The 21,579-nt window shown below is 39.7% G+C and overlaps 2 protein-coding genes and 1 pseudogene across 4 annotated transcripts in view; 1 reads left to right on the top strand and 2 right to left on the bottom strand.

Moving 5' to 3' along the window:
- LOC149048997 (NLR family CARD domain-containing protein 4-like) overlaps positions 1-10,103 on the bottom strand; it is a 40,736-nt gene extending 30,633 nt beyond the window's left edge. Inside the window, exons 1-7 of one of the 3 annotated variants that reach the window (XM_089201411.1) lie at positions 9,906-10,103; positions 7,445-7,763; positions 4,056-4,780; positions 3,331-3,513; positions 2,300-2,413; positions 1,061-1,168; positions 385-474 (exon numbers count right to left, since the gene is read on the bottom strand). In XM_089201411.1, the coding sequence (XP_089057537.1) occupies positions 385-474; positions 1,061-1,168; positions 2,300-2,413; positions 3,331-3,513; positions 4,056-4,767 (1,207 nt within the window). In that variant the 5' untranslated portion in view covers positions 4,768-4,780; positions 7,445-7,763; positions 9,906-10,103. The remainder of the gene's footprint in view (positions 1-384; positions 475-1,060; positions 1,169-2,299; positions 2,414-3,330; positions 3,514-4,055; positions 4,781-7,444; positions 7,764-9,905) is intronic. The other 2 variants (XM_089201412.1, XM_089201413.1) reach the window with 2 other exon arrangements.
- A 1,174-nt stretch (positions 10,104-11,277) lies between these two features.
- Positions 11,278-13,192, top strand: LOC149048996 (uncharacterized; annotated as a pseudogene).
- Positions 13,193-19,242: 6,050 nt separating this feature from the next.
- LOC149048990 (NLR family CARD domain-containing protein 4-like) overlaps positions 19,243-21,579 on the bottom strand; it is an 80,415-nt gene continuing 78,078 nt past the window's right edge. The window contains exons 8-9 of the mRNA XM_089201410.1: positions 20,679-20,994; positions 19,243-20,065 (exon numbers count right to left, since the gene is read on the bottom strand). Of these exons, the coding sequence (XP_089057536.1) occupies positions 20,722-20,994 (273 nt within the window). The 3' untranslated portion in view covers positions 19,243-20,065; positions 20,679-20,721. The remainder of the gene's footprint in view (positions 20,066-20,678; positions 20,995-21,579) is intronic.

The following is a 21,579-nucleotide window of genomic DNA, read 5'->3' as shown; positions in this document are numbered from 1 at the left end:
TATGAGTATGTTGCAGCTGAGCCCTCCCTCTCTTGCTAATGTAATAACCTTTTGAAGATTTTTTCAGACCATTCTATATTTTCATTGTTAAACGCCGTTAATCTTGCTTCCACAATTTCGAGATGACGCCCGACTGTCTTCCATTTTTCGAGTTTCTGCAAAAGTCTCTCTAAATCTTCGTCGCTGGGAACTCCTTGCTTGACAACAAACATTAAGATATCACAGCAAAGCATCAAGATGAGAGGATAGCGTGTAGTACGTATTGCAACTATTCATGCCATTTTGCTGAATCCACGCATTTTTATTTTACAAAGGCGGGGGAAGGATGATGGGGTTGGAGGGTGGGGGTTAACAGGCACGCCCATAGACATGTCCTCATTTTACCTCTTTTCTTTGGAGTCAAGGCGCCACTCGGAGACGACTCTTCATAACGGCATTTCACCTTTGGCGGAGGCAAATGTCTAGTAGAACCATCTGCATGGTAACAAATGTAAAAAGATAATTAGACCAGAACATAATATTTGAGCCAACAGATTTATTGTGACAATAGAGCTTTTTCCTTTCCTAATAAAACGTCTCCTAATGAATTTGTTTCAAGCCCAATTCATGCAACTTCATTATGCAACCCTACTTTCCAACATTTAACACAAAAATATACACGCCCACATACGCGACCAGAAGATTTCTTGTTCTTTTTTTTTCTTTTTTTTGCAGCTAGTAAGAAAAATTGTCATCGCCACTTAAACGGATTTGGTTACCTACCATTTATATCTCTATTTTGCGATCGAGCGAAAAGCTCTTAAAAACTCTTTTCCATACAATAAGCAGCTTGCGTAAAGCTACTCTAAATCTTCGTCACTAGGCACTCCTTGCTGGACAACAAAAATAAAGACATCACAGCAAAGCATCAAGATGAGAGGATAGCGAGTAGTACGTATTGCATCTATTCATGCCATTTTGCTGAATCCACGTATATTTATTTTATCAAGGCAAGGGGAAGAAAGATCGGGTTGAGGGGTGGGGGTCACTGGGCACGCCCATAGATATGTCCTCATTTTACCTGCAAAAGGAGTTTTTCCTTTCTTCGGAGTTAAGGCGTCCTTCGGAGACGACTCTTCCTTACGGCGTTTCACCTCTGGCCGAGGCAACTGTTTAGTAGAACCCCCTGCTTGATAACAAATGTAAAAAGAAAAAAAAATTAGACCAGATTTTTCGAGCCAACAGATTCATTGTAGCAATGGGGCTATTTCCTTTCCTCGTGAAACGTCTCCTGAGGAATTTGGTTTCGAGGCCACTTTGTGCCATTGCATTATGCATCCTACCGTGCATCATTTTACACGAAATTTACACGCCCATATACGCGACCAGAAGATTTCTTGTTCTCTTTTTTCTGCCAGGAAGAAAAAATGTCCTCGCCACGTCAAACGGATTTGGTGACCTACCATTCATATCTCTAGTTTGCGAAAGGCTATAAGAAAAACTCCATACAATAAGCAGCTTGGGCAAGGCCACCCTAAATCTTCGTCGCTAGGTTCGATTTGCACCTAATTCTCAAGTGCAGTCTCCGATCCGTGAAGGAGAGAAGCGCGGGCTTTTTTCATCAACAGCAGCTGGTAATCGAGGCTATCGTTTGTTCCGCTACACAAAAATCTTAAAAATATATTGATTTGTTCTGTGACAAGTGCAATTATTATTAAGGAAAATCACAAATCTTGTTGTAACTATGTAACACTTAAAATCCTCCAGTCCGAAAGTCTAAATCAGAATGCAGATTCTGAAGAAGTTAAAAAATGAAGTCCTCAGTGACTAATACTTCAAGCTTTGAGCGCTTTATGCCCTGGTCCAGTAACCCGCTTGATGACTTCCTTTTTCCACCTTACAAACATAAGGAAAGTAATTTAAAACGAGAGACAGCGAGGCGGGCATTTAATCAGGTTCATTACTAATTAAATAATGGCAGGTAATTATTTGCATGTCAAAGAAATCTAGCCGCAAAAATGTATTTCTATAAGACTAAGAAAATCGTGAACACAAGAGATTTCTATGGAATATATGCCATAAAGTTTCAAGAAAAATAGCTAATCAACAGAAGAGAGAAAGCTAAACCGCAAACAGTAACGCTAATTAGTTAAGTCTAAAGGAAGATGTCATGATTCAATATGCAGCATCGAGCCCCAGACCCTCGGATTCTGCGCTCTGAAGCTCTCCTACTAGGCAAGAGAGAACTCTATGGTGAGTTTCACAGCAATAAGAATAAAAGAAACAGTTTCTCACTGCATCTGTTCATTCAAATACATACCTGCTGTTTTGGTAGACGAAACATGTTGCTGTTGGGAAGACTGGGCACTAGAGCAGCATGGCTCTACCGGAACTTCTTTACTCAGTGCTGAATGTTGTCTGTCAGTTGAAATATCTTCAAGAACACAAAACCAAACAGACAGCAGTTAGACAGCCTTATGAGGTTTGAAACAGACATGCGGCTTTATGTAGTTCAAACCAACATAATTCGAATACTGCGTCCTAACCTTGCTTGCAAAGGTTAGGACATAACTCAAACGAATGTGGGTGTAAGATTTCTAAAAATGCAAATCTACGTGAGGAATTTAAGATGTCTGTGATCCTTCCTTCCTCTGCATAAAAATTCAGCATTTAACCGCAGTTCTTAGGAGAGGCACCATGCAATAATTGGGTTGAAAAAGACTGGCACCTATAAGTCTCAATAGACATACTGGCTCAAGTAATTTCCTATCTGCAAGAGTTAACAGTTACTGTTGTTCGGTTAGCAATGATAATTTGGTTTTATTAACTAAGTTGATAATGTAAATGGCCACCGTAAAGAGTTTCTACAGCTGATGTTTCGAGCATTAGCCCTTCTTTGGACCGATTGGAGGAACCTGGGTTACCTGTGGTTTATAAAATAAGGGTTGTGCTGGTAGGGGAGGGGTTGGACTAAAGCAGGAGTTTCTGGGTGTATTATATAGTGGGGTGAGGTTGGAAGTCTTCTTCCCAAAAAGTTTGAAAGCATACCACCATCCATCTTTGTAGAAAGAAAATTAGAGCTCCTGTATGTCAACTTCAGGTCAACATCATTATCTTTAATTTCTCACATTTTGTTAGCCCAGTGCAACACACAAAAGCAGAGCCTGTGAAATTGCTGACAAACATGTAACAATTCTGAGTGAAGAGCTGTTCTGATTGGTCAGTGCATGATCATAGGTCATTAATCATGGTTTTAATTCAGTTCCAGCACATTTAGTGACTGTGAGCACAGCTAGTGACTGTTAGCAAATATACTGTAGGCCTAAAAAAGACCAAAGTTGATCTGTTTACCTTTGTAATGTGGCCAATCTTCAAAAATACTGCATTCCTTTAGAATGCTGACAACAAGAGAAGCTGCTGTTACACTTGCAAATGTTTGCCAGGTTTCTTTTGCTTCAGTTCCATCTGCATATCCTGAAATACCCTTGATGACAACCCACTCCATTTTCAGTTCATGTGCTGCACTGAAAACTCCTAAGACATACAATAACAAGCTATTATGAATAAAACAACAAGTTTTAGTATTCTCCAACATCTCCTGATTTCAACCTCTCCCATTGTTACCATTGTCATCAAAGATTTGTAAGGAACTAGAGATATATTTTGGAAAGTCACCTAAAATTAGGTGCCGAGCTAGTCCCTGTAGAATGAGCCTCTCCCAGGTCCCACACCATTCAGCCACTGAGACTTTACTCTTATTCACTCAACATGTGTATGAAATACTGGTCAGTTTATCAGTAGCCATCTATACTCCTGGGTGTGGAGACACACTGTGAGAGTAAAGTGTCCCAGCCAAGACTAGAACACAGTCACATTAGCCCTGGACTTGAACCCAGACCTCTTGATCTAAAGTCCAGTATGTTCACTCACAAGCCAGTGCATCTCTCAACACTTGCAGAAAAGTTTGCCAACACGATATGAGTATCAACTCTCTCTCCCAGGATACAAATATATTCAAATATCTCTTTGAGCAGATTTTACAGTAACAGTAACTTCAAAGGAAAAAGAGATCTTACCCTCTCCTTCAGTTTCAATTGCAATTGCTTCAGGAAATGACTTCACTAGTTCATCTCGTCGCCATCCAGCTTGCACGACCTCAGTACCACTCAAAACCTCGCCACAGAGGACTTCAACTTTCCTCTCTTTAGGATTTTCTAGGGGTGGATTCCAACCATGACTTGCACATTCAATGAGTTCAGTAATGTCTCTGCTTACAGGAGTTGTGAACCCACAAAAGTTCTTTCCATCCTTTGTAACCTTCTGATAGGAATAGGTTGTGAGCTTTTCTGACAGAACCACATCCCCAAGCTTTGTTGATTCCTGATTCATACCACTACAGTGGCCCACAGAAAAGACTGCTTTTGGCCTCAGCTGAGTGACAGCATTTTTTACAACAGTTAAAGCACCACCAGGAACTTTAAATCTCTCTGAGCATTTCATCAAAGCAACTTTCAGTTTAACATCTTGATCTTCACCAAAGCTGCCAAAGTACACATGACCAAGTCCTTTGCAATAGCTTCTTAATGGATCATTAATGTAATAATAGCAGCTCAAGAACTCACAGTCCTTCACTGTTAACAACAGAATGTCAATTGGGAGTTGAACATCCTTCCAACGTATAAAATTCTGGGTTAGTTCACTTATCTCTGGAAGACTAACATTGATCTTTGGTGGGTCACCATAAATGTTCTTTGAACTGCTCTCATCAGTTCTCGCAGTTTCTGACATTGCCAATCCGCTTCTGAAAATAAAAGCAATACAGAAACATATAAAAACTAGAGTTTAATTTAATTCACCATATTTAAGCCTGGACATAATAACTAGCCTCCAGTCCTGCCCATTTAATCAACATTTAATTCATGCAACTGTAAAAGTTCATGTTAATGTTTGGAACAGAATTCTATTAAAGATAATCTGCTTCACTACAGAAATCTACAAAGACAATCACTAATCATAATCATGCGTCGATTGCAATGAATAAAACAGAACTTCATTCACAATCTTAAACAGTATATTTTCCTTCTGATCCTCATTGAAGGTGATTGAGGTAGGTTCAAAGTTTCAAAGAAATCATCACCTGCAATGCAAACACCAAATTGTTTACATTCCACAACGAAAACATCTCAGGGATCGCTGATTGCAATGAATAAATTGGGCAGCATATTAGTGAGTATTTGTTTCGTTACTCGCTCAATGACACACGTGTTTCAATGCCTTGAGTAAGTGACATTTTCCTTCCCAGCTGCTTCATCAACAACTCAAATCAAACAAATCAACTGCTACTGTTTGTCGCCTGAATAACAAAGGCACATGAGTTGCGCATTTTTTTCGACCGTGTGTGCAAAAAAATCATATATATGCATCTGACTACCCTGCATCTGAGCGTATGAAATTCGTCTGCGCAGTTAACAAATACACGAGCAGTATTGTAGTGACTGAAAAATAAAAATTTAAATCAATCATAGTGGGTATTAAAGCCAAAATACAAATATAGATTCATGCTTTTTATGACCTTGTACCTAGATGAAATAGATGTAAAATTACAGGCAGATATGAATAATCACATCTGGTGGCAAACAACAAAGACAACTGGACACATCTCCAGTTTGTACAACTAAGCTTAAACTGTACTCAGATCAAAACATATGATAAAGAATATCAACCTAAGGTGTTGTCCAAAGCCCAGTGCACAGAGGTTGCTTATATAAGTTATTTTTTAGTTTAACATCCTTTTCTTAAAGGCAGCCAGTTCTATATTTAACACTGTTTTGAAACAGGTTGTTATCAAAGCACTAGATAATAATTTTTTATGTGTTTGGATGGTCGACTCAAGTTAAAATGATTTAATATACTTTGGAACATTTACTTGTCCACTTTATATTAAGCCTTATCATGCTGACACTGACTTATTTACCATGAGTGATAAAGGAAACGGAACAGTTTGAAGCAAAATTCCAGCATGTATGTCAAACGTTGTGATGGTCTGTAACCAGTGACTGATGCTGATTCATTTCTGATGAGTAACAAATGACACAGGACAGTGTGCACAGCTTCAACCGTTTCTGCAGCCCAAGCATATGATGGTTTGATTTATTTTATTTTTGATAAGTGAAAAGTAAACAGTACAGTGTGTGTAGAACCATTCCCACAGCCTATGCATATGACTCTCTTTAGTCAGCTAGTCATTACACCTGCTCCAATCAGTCAGAAAGGTTATCTGGTGGAGAATTGGACACTCATTTTTGAAGGAGAGAACTTGAAAAAAAGCTCTCACAAATAATCCTCAGAACAGTGTTGTGGGAAAGGAAACCTACCAAAAAGCTAAAAATTCACTAGTTGGGGATCACAGTTTACATTGTTGAGCACTGCTTATTTAACAGTGTCAACCATGAAGATGGAAAAATTGACACCAAAAACAGGCCACAATAATTGGCATCTACTGGTTGCTTAATGTGTATTAAACAATGAACTGATCTTATGCATATTGGTAACAGGAATAAAGAGCTGTGAAGTAAGGAAGTGATTCAAAGCATTAACACTTGATGAGGCAATTGGTATAATCAGAGCTGGAAAAATATACACCATTGAGCCAAAGAACATAGACTTCAGGAGCTGTAGAAGCACCCTTAAGTATAGTCAAGAATCATAAAAAAAACCCAACTCCATGCAAAAGGTACCAATGCCAAGACTGTGGAAATCCCTCAAAACCATGTACATCAATTTTTTGCTGATGGAAAAAATGTAACAAGTGTCTCAAAAAGGATTATTTGTAACAATCTGCACAGCATTTGTTACTAATTGAGGAGATAAGATTACAAGGGAAAATTTTAACTAGGATCTGTGTCGAAGAATCTGCCAAGACTTTCAATCAAGTTGAAGAATCAGATGATGAGCTATATACTGTATATCCCATATATTCAGGAGCAGACAGTGATCATACCAAATACCAGATGGAGCCTCAGCTAAAGGAAGGTGAGAGCTGTGAGTGGACAGTAAAACTGTGCAAACAGATTGTAGCTCAGAGGCCAACTGACTAATTATGAAAGATTAAAAAAAGCACTAAAAACAGATCAAGCCTGGACAACATTCAAGCTATCTTGAAACCCACCAGTAAACTTTTCTCCATGCATGTATGTGCAAGGTTTAGTGTGAAATTGACATTGCTTAATGGGCTTGAAATTCGAAAAATCAGCTATAAATTGCTAGGAAATAGAAGAATGAAGTTCTATTTACCTGTAGTAAGGCTACATCTAGCTTTTCTTATATCTTGGTAATACAAAAGAGGGCTACAACAGCTACCTCAATCAAGGCAGCAAGAGATTAAAATGGTTTACTTGAGCATCAGAGCATTTTCTATTCATAAGTTTATTTCTATTTCAATTATACATACAAGATAAACACTCACTTTTCAAGTTGCTTCTCCTGTGAGATGGTAGCAGTAGTTGAATTAAACTCTCAGGTACTTGCTGTTGTTGGATTGAATCAATAATACCATCCACCAGATAAACCACTGACCCAGTAGATTGTGTGGTGGATTGCATTCACAACAAGCTTCTGGCCAGTGATTAATCTGGTGGACAGAAAAAATTCAACTAGCTGTTGGTAAAATAACTATTCTGTGCCAAAATCACTGTAAGTTGTGGCTGTTCAGTCAGTCAAGTATCAGAACACCTGCAGCTGTTGGAATGGAACTTAACCAGAATTCAGAATATTCTGGAACTCAGCTGCAACGAAGTACAACACATGGATCAATTATCGTCGTTTATATGATAAGCTGAATTATACATGCACTTTGATTGGTTCTTATATCAAAATGTGGTAAGTACATCCATGGCACACTCTACTGCACCTCATGCACCACTTTTTTGTTCTTTACACATTTTGATGTCAACTATGATCTATTACTGAACAGTCATATGGCAACACAAAATATAATAATTTTATCAAATGGAATAACCATTCACTTTACATTTTTTTTTCTTTTTTTGTTTTTTGCTCCTGAACACATGGATGTGCAATGAAAACAGGCTCTCATCTCTGAGTCAGTTGAGAAAAACAATCATCAAAAACAATTGTCATTATAGCACCAATGAAATGGTGAAGTAGATGACTTGTGTCAGCTGTTTATAAAGTTCATAATTTATTTTTGAATATTGATGTTTAAACAAGGTACTTTCTTGCAACATGGTGATTCTCAGAGAGTCTTGTTTACAAAAGTTAAAAGCAAATACAAATACTTTAAAAATGTATACAAAGACAAAGTATCACAAACAAAATCCCAAAGGAAAACATGCATAAATATAGCTCATAGAAGCAAGGTGCAAAATTGCAATCTGAGGTGGTTGTCAATGCTACTGAAAATTGACTGTTTGCAACTAAAATGTTTATGTTAGCCATGCTAGCAGGTATCTATTTAAGGTTTTCTCAGTTTTCTTCATGCAAACCAACACTCAGCAATGCAGAAATGAATCCATAATTGATTGTATCAACTTCCAACACTCATTTTCAGCAAATTGTTGAGGTCCTTGAAACTTTTTTGCATTGCAATTATAGAGAGCATTTTTATGGAATCATTCAGACTTAGCAACCAAATCATTGCTTCAAATAGTGGCTGAATCCAATTATTTATGACACTTGGTGCCCAGGTTAAAAAAAAGTTATTTCTAGACCCTAAGTTAACAATGATATAAAAACAGAGGCAAGCAGCATTTCAAAGTAGCTCAGATTAGTGACAGGAAGCTTGTAGCCATTGAAAATACCCTGACAACTTTCAAGTCCCCAAGTTAAAAATTAAAATCATAAAAGCACTAGATTAAAATAAAATAAACAGCATACAGAGGTAACAGACTAATAGGAGTGAAGAAGTTACAAATTATGCTCCTATGCATTATTTTGATGTAGAATGAACAAGAACTTTTAACAAAAATTGGGCAAAGCAAAGTTGTTTGAAGTGAAGCCATTGAGAGTTAATTAGAACAACAGGTAGAATTATCTCACCATTATGGGATTCAAACTTAGTATATAATCTAAAGTGTCATAGCAGTGATATTTGAAAAAAGCTATTATACAGCAGCAAAAAGTAACGATTGAGATATAGTGCTATTTTCAAAATGGCAAATTCAATATATCAAAATTAACCTCAAGATAGAGATGATTCGCTTTAAGTCAATACTAAAGTAAGTAACAGTTAAGAATTCATAAACTTTTAGGAAAGGAAGCTGGGCAAAGTCATAATCATGAATGATTGTCGCATTAAAACAGCTCTAAGGAACTCACATCAGCAAAATGATATTCCAGAATTAATATGATTTACAGTGTATAATGTTTGAATCAGGTTTAAGTAACGTTTCACATCGGGTGTCTTAGCTTTAACATTCCGGTTGACTTGTATAAAAACTATTTTTCCTCGCCGAGATGCTTTTAAATGTGGTAAACTTAGCTTTAATTTGTAAATGGATGTCGATTAAACGATACCCATTACGTTTAAATTGAAGCACTATATGCAAGCAGTTACCGATGAATTCGAAGTTCGTCGATTTTAAAAGAACAGTCTCAATTAATTGAAATAAATCAAACGAACAACCAAACAACAATGAGATACTGGAAATACAAATAATTCATACGAATTCAGCTCGCTCCATATAAATAAACAGGAACATGATGACATAGGCAACTTTCACGATGAAGCATTAGAGGTTGTTGATCTTAAATGCACATAGACAACTATTGTAAATATCAATCTACAAAAATTACTTGAGCAGCTCAATAATACATTTCCTCAAGCGTACATGAGTTAGAAATCTTGACATCCAGTAAAACCATGTCAGAAATGCACTCTCGCCTGAGTTGGCAGACCACAACCTTACCTCTATTTCTTCTTTACCCGACGATTGCACATGCTCGTGTTCAATGAAACTGAGCTACATCTGTTCTACAACTTCGACTTCGTTCAATGAAACTTACATAACGAACTGTTTTTGAATTTCAGAGCCTGGCTGAAAGGGGGAAACACAAGGATTCTTTAGTTGAAACGTGAACCAGTTGATTATTGATTTCGAGAGGACTGTGAAGCTGCGTCTCTGCATTCCACTCAAGCTTGCCAGTCACGTGGAAAGGTAATCTTTAGCGCAAGCCGGAAATGCTGAATGTATTAAAAATGTGTTTCATTGTAATTGATCGCTCCTTGTAGTAGTAATAGCTTGGCTCAACATTCTATAGATGACCTTTATGCCACAAAAAGAAAGAGAAATGTTTAATGAAATACTGAAGTAAAACCATTCCGTGACTCCTTGAGGACATGTTGAATGTTGCGTGACAAGTGGTAGTACTGAGTCACGGAATTTGTGTCTAGATTGACTCAACTTTACTGACATAATTATTTTAGAAACTCTCCAGTTAGGAAACGAGTGCATTCCTGTAAAATCATATCTGTTTGCTTTTCATCAAGATCTGCCTAGTGTACCAGAGATGAGGTTCACCTCCATCTGCTGTAGTAGTATCTCAGATCAGTTAGTCTACAAAACATGCGTAAACGTCTAGACGTTCATTTGTTCATGGGAAAAAAATCTCTAATTTTGAAGAAAGCCCCAATTTAGGAGTCTGTACACTGTTTATATGGTGATTGAAACCAAGGTTGTGATTGGTTGATTTAAACTACAACCTTGAATGTGATAAGCTTATTGCCTGTCCAATAACAACTTGGCAAGTGAATTAGTGGAAATCAGGAGTCTTTTAAACCAACCACAATCGAGGAGGTTGTGATTTTTAGGATTACAGTGGATAAAAATTCTTTCAGCGAATGAAAGCCCTTTCTATTTGCTAGTAAAATGTAATCGCGTGAGTTCTCTTCGCCTTGTGCAACGACACACTTACATGGTCACCGCGTATGGGAACCTTAAAATGTCCCATGCAGTCAAGCAACTACTCCCTGGGAGCCATCTATGTTACAGAATTTCATTCAAAAAGGACAAGTTTTGCATTGATTTCATTGGTAAACCATCAGCTTATAACTTACCTTAGGGTCTTTGACACTTTCTGCGACAGAACGGGATTGAAAAAAATAAATGTGCTTTTGCCAGTCAGACCGATTTCGCTCGTTCTTTCATTTGACATCTACGGATAACAAAATTAGATTGTAGACTGTACTTTCGTGGAAAAGGTTGTGGTTATTCATCGTGGTGAATAACAATAAAAAGCTAAGTTTTTCGTTTGTCTCACGATGTAGTCACGTGTGAAGGCCCTACTGAAGAAAGGACTGAACTTCGCCGTAACTCCTGCGAATATTCCTGCCACAGAGATCATCGCTAAGGTCGAAGCAGCCGTAAGACAACTCGACGCCGAACAAGCAGATACTGTCAGAAGAGCTGTTAACGGTATCCTTCAACAGGCGGAACCGCCAGAGCCTAACATCACGAAGGAGATGCGAGATGCACTTAAAAACCTGAAAGAAGACGAGTCCATCATGGTCCTCCCAACGGACAAAGGGCGCGCTAGCGTAGTCATGGATACCGACACCTACCGTGCCAAGATGTCTACGCTTATTGAGAACGGACCCTACCAGCTCCTCAACAAAGATCCGACAGACCGTCTGACCCGCAACTTGTCCGAAAAGCTGCTCACCTTGAAGCGAAGCGGATATCTATCAGAGGCCGTTTACAACAAGATCCGACCCCGACACAAACAGCCGCCTAGAATCTACTGTTTACCGAAGATCCATAAGGCCGACGTACCGCTAAGACCTATCGTGTCGTGAGTAAACACCTTTGCATATGATTTATCCGCTTACTTAGCCAACATCCTGTCTCCTTTAACAGGAAAGTCAGAGTACACGGTGACCAATTCAGCCCACTTCGTATCCACCGTCAGCAATGAGACGATCTTAGGCAACTAGATCATGGTATCCTTCGACGTAGAATCGCTGTTTACCAACGTTCCTATCGACGCCGCTGTACAAGCCGCACTGCAGAAACTCGAGAACGACCCAGGCCTTGCAGACCGCACCACGCTGACGCCTGCACAGATCGCTGACCTTTTGACCTTCGTATTGAGATCCACATACTTTCAGTATAACGGATCGATATACGAGCAAAAAGACGGCGCCGCCATGGGGAGTCCGGTTTCCGCTGTTATTGCCAACCTCTACATGGAGAATTTCGAAGAACAGGCGATAACTACATCATTCTACGAGCCTAGGATCTGGAAACGCTACGTGGACGATACCTTTACCATCCTGGATCGCGAAAACGTTAGACGACTTCCTACTGCATTTAAACAACCAGCAGCCTTCCATCCGCTTCACCATGGAGACAGAGAGAGACAACAAATTCGCCTTCCTGGACACCGCAGTTTTAAGAGAACCTGACGGCCGTCTCTCCACCAGCGTATACAGGAAGCCCACGCACACCGATCAATACTTAGCGTATGATTCACACCACCCTTAATCAGTAAAACGCGGTATTGTTAAGTGCCTTTACGAGCGCGCCAAACGCCTCGTAACAAAACCCTCCGTTATCTCTGAGGAGAAAAACATCTGTCATCTGTTCTGGTTTCTAATAGTTATCCTTCTTCTTTCCTGCACAAACTTACCAAGACCGGAAAACCAAACAACAGTGCCGAACCCGCCAACGAGTTCAAAGCCACTGCGGTTTTACCCTATGTTAAAGGTCTATCCGAACAGCTTCGCCGCTGCCTACAACAACAAGGCGTACGCGCTGTTTTCAAGTCGGAGACTACCCTAAGATCTCAGTTAGTACGACCGAAAGACACTGTCAACCCGGCTAAACAAGATGGTGTAGTTTACAGGATTCCCTGTGAATGCGGCAAGGTGTACATCGGAGAGACTGGAAGACCTATGCAAGACAAAATTAAGAAGCACGACCGAGACATTCGACTCGCCCGTACCGAGACCTCCGCCGTTTCAGAACATGCCCACAACACCGGACACAAGCCACTCTGGAACGAAGTAAAGTTTATTGATCGTGACCCTTATTACTACACGCGCAGGGTCAAAGAGGCTATTTATATAAGACTTCACCCTAACAACATCAACAGGGATAGTGGAATAGAAATTCCAGAAGCGTGGATGCCCACGATCAAGAAACACAACAACAGGAGAGCCGTGCGACAGCGGACCGCCGAGGGAGCAAATTGCTGAGTGAACGGCTTTCCGAACTGCCTAGATGTAAGGAAAGGCCGCAAACTGTCGTATGTTGTTTAGAATGATTAGGGAGATTAAAGTGTCTAGCGACTGGTTTGGATGCGTCCATGTCATTTCTTTCCACGTCGCGAGGGTAAACGCGTATTCCAGAGGAAAATTACGTATGTATGAAAAATTTACCTTAAAAAGACTGCTGAAAAGTACTTGGAAAGCATGTGAAAAATAACTTCTGCAATACACAGAGTTCCCACATGTTTTTTCACTAGTTCTCGAAGCCTTTTCGTGAAAAGCGAAGCATGCACTCTGTAACTTCGACACGAACGATCCGATTTTTTGATCACAAACCTTCCACTGAACGTTGATGGAGGAGTTAGGCTTATTTCTTGAACAGAGAGTGATAATCGACCTTACACTGGAAAAACTTATCGATTGTCTCGAGAAACAAGCGCATTACAGCTCTATAAATATACAGGACAAAAAAGAGGGTGTGGCAACTTTTTCCAAGGAGTGATTCCAAGGATTGTAAGACTAATTTGGAGAGCAGAAAAGTAAAATGTGGAGCAAGCCATAATAAAGATTGGGCAAAGTCGACTAAATATGCAAGCTGTATATCTAGCCGGTAATATTTTGAGATCGACGAGGGTGAAGGAAACAGCCATACAAAAATTTAGCGAAAATTTCCTTGACTGAACGCTCAAACGAACGTAAATTATTTACCACTTAAATAAACGCAAAAACCAGGCGAAATCATATATGGGTGGATCGCGTGGGAACCCTAACACTTTAATGACATGTAATCTTACAGCGTTGGTCGAGGAAAAAAAGATAATATATTTAAATATGAGCTAAATACCTAAATATTTCATCACACTTAAACGATTACGCTCTGTCTCTAAAACGTACATGTCTTTCGCTTCGTCTGTTTTCCAGAGCCCATGAAGTTTAAACAACCTCTCAGAAACGGCTGTGGAAGCGTTATTTCTAATAACAGCTGTAGCACCCCCAGAACGCAGACTATGTAGGCCATATTCCTTGGGGTCATAGCCCAAATCTTTCAAAGTAGTCCTAAATATTTCCCTGCAGCGAGTATAGAATAACTTGCCATTCCTAAGACTATAACCCGACTTGTTCTTCGTTAATGGCCTGAATAAAGGCAAGCGACTGGACAGATCCAAATTGGCTGCTTCAATATACTTACGTAGGATAGCTAATGGGCAGTATTTGTTCTATAACTTAGCGATATAAACACAGTTTCCCTCTCTTTATACATCCGTTTTACTCCTTGACACAAAATTTTTAACAAAACCATCGCAAAACGTGAGGTGTTTTTGCTGAATATTAGCCAGCTCGTTAAAACGAAAAAATCCTGCAAAGCCTAAAGAACTTACTGCGGCAATACGTAAGTCCTTTAAAGATGCTTCCTCAGCGCTATCCAACAAGCGTTATCCAAAGGATTGGAACCATGATCAGGAACAAAGGAATGGAACCATTTCAGCGCAGCATGGACCAAAACCATTGCGGCTGGGGACCTAAGCTGTTGATCTAAGCCAAATAGATAAGGTTCGACAACAGAAGAAGAAAAAGGCAACTGTAGCGCAATTTTCCTAGTTCTACACCACAGTAAAAACTTGTTTATTTCCTTGAGATATTTCTTCACAATAGAATCCGCCCTGGAATTAAGTAAACAATTAAATAAAGAATTGAAATCCAGCCTAATAGCAGAAGGGAGCACCATCCATGCTTTACTTGCAATTACGACCTGCAAGAAAAAATTATATCCCCAAAATTTTACAACAACAGGATAGCGAGTCTAGCAATTGTGACGCAAGCAATGACAGCGATCCTAATAAGCGGCCCTATGCCTGTGACGCAATGTCAGTAGGCTGCATTATAGTAAGAACCTAAACCGACCTTCCGGGGCAAAACAGGCATGCAAAGTAGCTCCTAAACAAAGGCCTAGCGAATAACCTACAAAGAAAACTAAATAACAAACACGTAGTAACTGCATATAAGTCCTAAACGCGACTTTCTCTAGTAGATCTTTTAAACCCCCAAAGGCTCCACAAACTACATGCAAACGGATATAAAATAGACAACACCCTGTCTAGGACACAGTCAGCTCGGACACTTAAATAACCTAACAATCAGCAAAAATAAAGTTACAGCCTTGATTAAGAAAGGTAAAAAACTTAAACCAGCGGGAACAACGCAGTTCAATTTTGTGAAAAACCTTGGCCAGAATGGCACGCGAACCAGTGGCAAAAAAGGACACAATTTTCCATACGTGAAAAGGTCTCCCACTGTCGAGAAAACTCGAAACCTTTTCGTTCTACTAACAAAGCTCTAAAACGACAGAAATCTTCTCCAACGGACGCAGTCGTCTCTTCACATGACCAGTGTCATTTACCCTGGACACAGCTGCCCATGCAACTTATGACCAGTGTCAAATCCTGCAAATACCAGCACTAAAAGCTAATTCAGAAACCTAATCGAAGGACAAAAAAGCTGGATAATACCTACAAAAATTCGAATCTGAGTGCGACAACCTCGCCCGTAAAGCGAGGAGAACCAAGGAATGAACTTAAATTTCTTCCCAGGGTGAGAGTTTGGGATGCATTCAGCGTAAAGCATCCTTTAATGAACCACAGATATTTGCTCGTCAGAAGACGCCAGAAACTGGACGAAGGCCATGATGGGACTACGAGAGTAGCCATCGCTCTCTGTAGGCTCAGATAATAGATAACGCGAGCGACAAGAGGAACTGGAGGTACCACTGAACAATTCTCGGAACTTAACTCTTGGGCAAAGAAGTCAATTCCTGACGCACCCGGACTCCAGAAACGCGAAAAGAATCTAGAAAGCTTTGCTATATAAAAATCAGCAAAACAGTCAACTGTATGCGCGCCCCATAACTCTTCCAAACTTAGAAAGAAATCCTGTGTGACTTGCCAATCATCAAAGTCTATAAGGCGACTGATGTAATCCGCCTTCTCATTCTCAGTTCGTGGAATCCACTGCATCTCCAACGAATAATATGCTCCGCGCAGAACTGAAAAATTTTAATTGCATTCCTGTACAAATCCAATTTCATGCTTCCGACTTCTATGATTCTAGCCGCCGTCTGGCTATCAGTGAACCACTTGACAAGTGAACTTTCCAAAATTGGCGCAAAAGACTCTAGAGGAAAATCAATGGCTGCAAGCTCTCTCCAAGTAGAGCTCTTAGAACGCTCTGAAGGCTCCCAAAACTTATGACACACACAATCCTCCTTAAGGGTAATAATTGAACCGCACCCTATAGCGCTAGCATCGGAGTAAGCGAAACGCTGTGGCTTATTAAAGAGAAAATAATCGCGCACTTTGAAGGAATTTAAATTGTTTTTCCAAAAATAGAACTCCTCAATGCAATAGGGATCCTTCTTAACTTTCGAGTCCCAGTGCTGCGCGCTTAATGTAGACATAATGCAGTGCCTAGTCATGATCCTAGAGATATTTCCGGAAACAGGCGCTGTAAAAATTATCTACCCTGTAAAAGAGGCCAATCTTCTGGCAGAAAGAACAAAATCGGAGTCGATAATATTGTCAATGGTATTGGTTATTTTTGCAACCCTCCTATCGACAATTTCAATGGTTCCACGATCGCTATCCCAAGTGATACTCAGCTGATCAAGCCTCTGGCAAGGTATCCACACTGACTTATCCTCGTTAGTAACGAAACCCGCCTTAGAAAGGTCAGCTCTGACGGCATCCGTGACAATACTACACACAAGTGATACTCAGCTGATCAAGCCTCTGGCAAGGTATCCACACTGACTTATCCTCGTTAGTAACGAAACCCGCCTTAGAAAGGTCAGCTCTGACGGCATCCGTGACAATACTACACACAAGTGATACTCAGCTGATCAAGCCTCTGGCAAGGTATCCACACTGACTTATCCTCGTTAGTAACGAAACCCGCCTTAGAAAGGTCAGCTCTGACGGCATCCGTGACAATACTACACACAAGTGATACTCAGCTGATCAAGCCTCTGGCAAGGTATCCACACTGACTTATCCTCGTTAGTAACGAAACCCGCCTTAGAAAGGTCAGCTCTGACGGCATCCGTGACAATACTACACACAAGTGATACTCAGCTGATCAAGCCTCTGGCAAGGTATCCACACTGACTTATCCTCGTTAGTAACGAAACCCGCCTTAGAAAGGTCAGCTCTGACGGCATCTGCGACAATACTACACACAAGTGATACTCAGCTGATCAAGCCTCTGGCAAGGTATCCACACTGACTTATCCTCGTTAGTAACGAAACCCGCCTTAGAAAGGTCAGTTCTGACGGCATCCGTGACAATACTACACACTTGAGAATCCTTTTCAGTTCCCCATCCGTCGTCAAGATAAACAGCCACGGAAATGCCCTGATGCCTCCACTGTTTCTCAAGAGGCTTAAGAATTTTTGGGAACTCGTAAGGGGCGGACGATAATTCGAAATGTAAAATTGTAAACACATAGAACTTCACTTGATTGGAATTGGAATGCTTCTAGGAAAAAGCAAGATATGTTTGAAATTCCTTGAAATTTGATGACTTTATCACGGAGGTAAATGAGAGTAGATGCCATATTATTTGTCATCATGACTCTCCTATAGCTGTCTGACCTGAACTTTTTCTTGTTTGGTAATTAGATGGAAATGCTGCAGGCAAAACAGGAGCAAGAAAACAAGAGACTCCGCGAACAGATGGAAGCTGAAGCAGCGGTCCAACGACAACAAATGGAGAACATGGTAAAGGCGAGAATGATGGAAGTTGAAAAACACAGACGAAATTTCATGCAAGAAAACCAGGTACTCAGCCAACGACTTGCACAAATGCAAAAATCAAATGAAGGCATGGAGAAGACAGTGGAGAGCTTGAGACAACAGCTGCTACTCAATCAGAGCCGACAACGGCAAGTTCAAAAGCCGGGATTCTTTGATAGAGCGCTGCAAATGGTACCAGTCTTAGGCGGGATCGCTAGCACCTTATCAAAGTGAAGCGTTATGTAAAGCCTCTAAAGTTATCCCTTAACATGAACACTAGTTAAATTCTTAAGTAGTTGCATTGTATCAGCTTCCAGTTAATTATAATTTGCAACGAGTTAACCGCCTTAAAGTTATGTAACACGTTTTCTGCCAATGGATATGATGTTGATTTTATAAAGAAAGTGAAAATTGTGTGTTGTTCGTGATACCAATAAGGTCTTAAATACAATAATTTGAAAAAAGAAACCAATCGGGTCTTCTGATTATTTAATAGCTAGCGCAAAGAAAATCCCCTTTTCGAGGAGTTAAGCCCGAAACCTAACAAACCATCGTAGGCTCTGTGTACGACAAATTTGATAAAGGTTGGTATATGAAGTTTGTTTTAGAGTGCTCTAGCGGAAGAGAAGTGGGGGAGGAGAGGGGAAAACGACAAAAAAGGAGACTGCTTGCAATGATTTCGGCCTTTTTCCACCTTTTGAGTTTTTCTCGTCGTCCGGTTTAACACTTGGTAGAATTAAATCAAAAAGGAGAGGATGCTTAGATGCCAAGCTTTTAATGCCTAATGATCGAGTGAAACAGCGTAGAATAACTCAAGGAACGACGGGCGGCTTGTGGAAATAAATAAGTGGTTATAGGAAAAAAAACAAACATGCAAACAAAAAATCAAAAACAATGTTAAAAACGGTCGGTCAGTGGGACACAAAAGCCGTTATTGTTACACAAGTCAGGCCGACAGATTCTGCGATAAATTATCAAAAAAAAAAAAAAAAGCAAATCAAAACCATGAAAATTTACCAGTTTTTCCCCTCATCCAGGGGCTGCCTATATCGAACTAAAGACTACATACTAGTCTTTTTAACAAAGAAAGTCTGCGCAAAAATATCATTCTGTGCGTGGTGCGTTCAGCTGTGAAAGAACTATTTAAATGACTGTGCTTTGGGGTCCAGACAACAAGGATACAGGTCGTATACAGGGTCTTTTTCAACCACTCATGCCATCTGTACTTTAATTACAAAGAGACAAAGATATTTCATAAAAATCCTTTTAATAAATCAACAAAAGCGAGGGAAAAAATAGTGACAACGTTGGGTAAAAATTGACGTACTAAATTGCTATTTACAATGACGAGTGAGAAGAACAAGCATTTAAGCTTGTAACACCAATTATCGACTTAAACTTTTCTGATCATGAAAGATTTTCCATACATCTCCAGTTTCAAGCATCATCAATGTAAAGCATCAAAAAATAAGCCTACTTGAAAGCACAACGCTGCCTGTGAACTGATCCAAGCTCAAGGAATCATTCATCCGTTCCTTTTCTTAAAGTCGGCTTTTTTTGCAAGGACAAAATGAGCTCGTCAGCTAATTAGAATCAATAGTATTAATTGAATTAATAAGTTTGAATTAATTGAGTTGAGTAATTTGAATTAATTAACTTGAAAAAATTGAGCTTGTATCCTGCCAGGGTCTCAGTTGCTGGAAAAGATCGAATTATTGGAAGAGTGAAAATTGGGGTTTGGGAAGGAAAGGAAGCTCCTCTCACTCTTCCCGAGACCTCCAATGTCTCAGCTCACCCGTTTTTTGGCCGTCTCCATAAAAAGGAGAGCCTGGCACAGACGAATAGAGGGGCCCTTCTTTCTTCGCGTCAAAAAGTCACTTTTGGAATCTATGCTAAACTATTTCACTCTGATATCCTAAGAAATTCCTTTAGCGTTCTGATCGGCAAAAAAACTGAGTAACAACTCGGTACTTTATTGCTGAAAAGAACTTGCATTTCCGGTTACAATATAAGACGTTTCACGCGGGACTAAAAATTAGGGAACTTCAGGAAACCACGACAACGGCAACGAGGATGCCTGGCAAAACAAAAGATATAAATAATGAGCAGAACAATAGCTCAGCGCATGCGTTTTAAAACTCTGTTCATCTCTCAGCCGTCCACTGTAAAACAACAACGTGAAATCACGAAAATTTGCGTGATCTGTGATTAGAAGGGAAATACCGTCGGCAAATGATCTAAGTTTTCAATTCGAACTGGACGCTACTCCTATACGTTATGCTGAAATAAAGACATAGCGCCATAAGAGACGGGAAATACGTCCAGCAATTTCCGAAATTCTAAATAAACAATAGTCTTCATTTGGCGCAAATACATGCACGATGGTTTTTGTTTTTGTTGCTGTTCGGACTTGATCTGTTCCGAGAAGCGAACAGTTTCCGAGAGTGAAGCTCGAGGAAAAGTGAGAGCTTAGAGCAACAGATAATAATCTTGAATTAAATTTAAAACGAAGACTTCTTTTGTTGTGGACGTTAAGGTTTGAAAATTGAGGAATATTACTTAGGGTATATTCACGGATATTCTCCAGTTTTAGCTGATGTATATTCGGTCACGTGATGCATTTAGACCAATCCCGCGCGCGCAAGCAAAAATATTTGATGGATTATATTCTGAAATATCAATCTTCTCACTTCTCGCTAAATCAGTTGCCACAGAAACGTTTTTTCTGAGCGCTTACTCATTTTCATCATCATCGAGATCGTCACTAACTTCATCATCGCCATCATCATCATCATCATCGAGATGCTCACTATCTTCATCTTCGTCATTATCATCATCGTCATCGTCATCATCCTCACTTTCGTCATCATCATCATCATCATCACCATCATCATCATCGTCGTCATCGTCATCATCATCTGGTTCTTTTCTGAACCTTATTCCTTTTTTCAGCTCAGCCTCTGTAAGAGGTCGATTGATCCACTCTCCACCTTTCATTTCAAATTTCTATCACAGGACAAAAAAAGGACACAACATCAACCACAGCACCAATTATGTGAAACTCTCAACTGGCATTTTTACACCAGATAAATATCTAAAGGATCTTGATTCTCCCCACGTATATCGGAATATTACGTTTCCTTCGCTATGGCAAAATACACCTGTTTCATTAATTTCTATGTAACACTCAACTTACATTTTAACACACAAGATAAATATTTCTCGCAATGAAAGATATTAGTCCTTATAGCGAGCAGTGAAAGAGGACATTCACTTTTGAATTCAAATAGCTACAAGTGACTAAGACCATTTTACAACAAAGAAAACGATCTCAGTTACAAAAAACAAAAAACAATGCTCCCTGACGATTAAGATGAGGTGAAGGTTTCCAAACAAACACATAAATTACAATAAATACTAACTTTTTTGGGGGGAGGAAAACTGTCTAATATCTTTGAAATTATTTATTTTCCACACACAAAGTATTAGCTAAGTTATTGTCTGCCAGAGAGTAAATAAACGATTTAACAATTTTCCAACCTTGCACGACTACACGCAACGGGTTTTACTCCAGTTCACCTCTCCACCAAC

Source organism: Pocillopora damicornis, chromosome 3, assembly GCF_964200805.1.
Source record: "Pocillopora damicornis chromosome 3, jaPocDami1.2, whole genome shotgun sequence".
Lineage (NCBI taxonomy): Eukaryota > Metazoa > Cnidaria > Anthozoa > Scleractinia > Pocilloporidae > Pocillopora > Pocillopora damicornis.
This window is presented reverse-complemented; position numbering and strand designations above follow the sequence as displayed.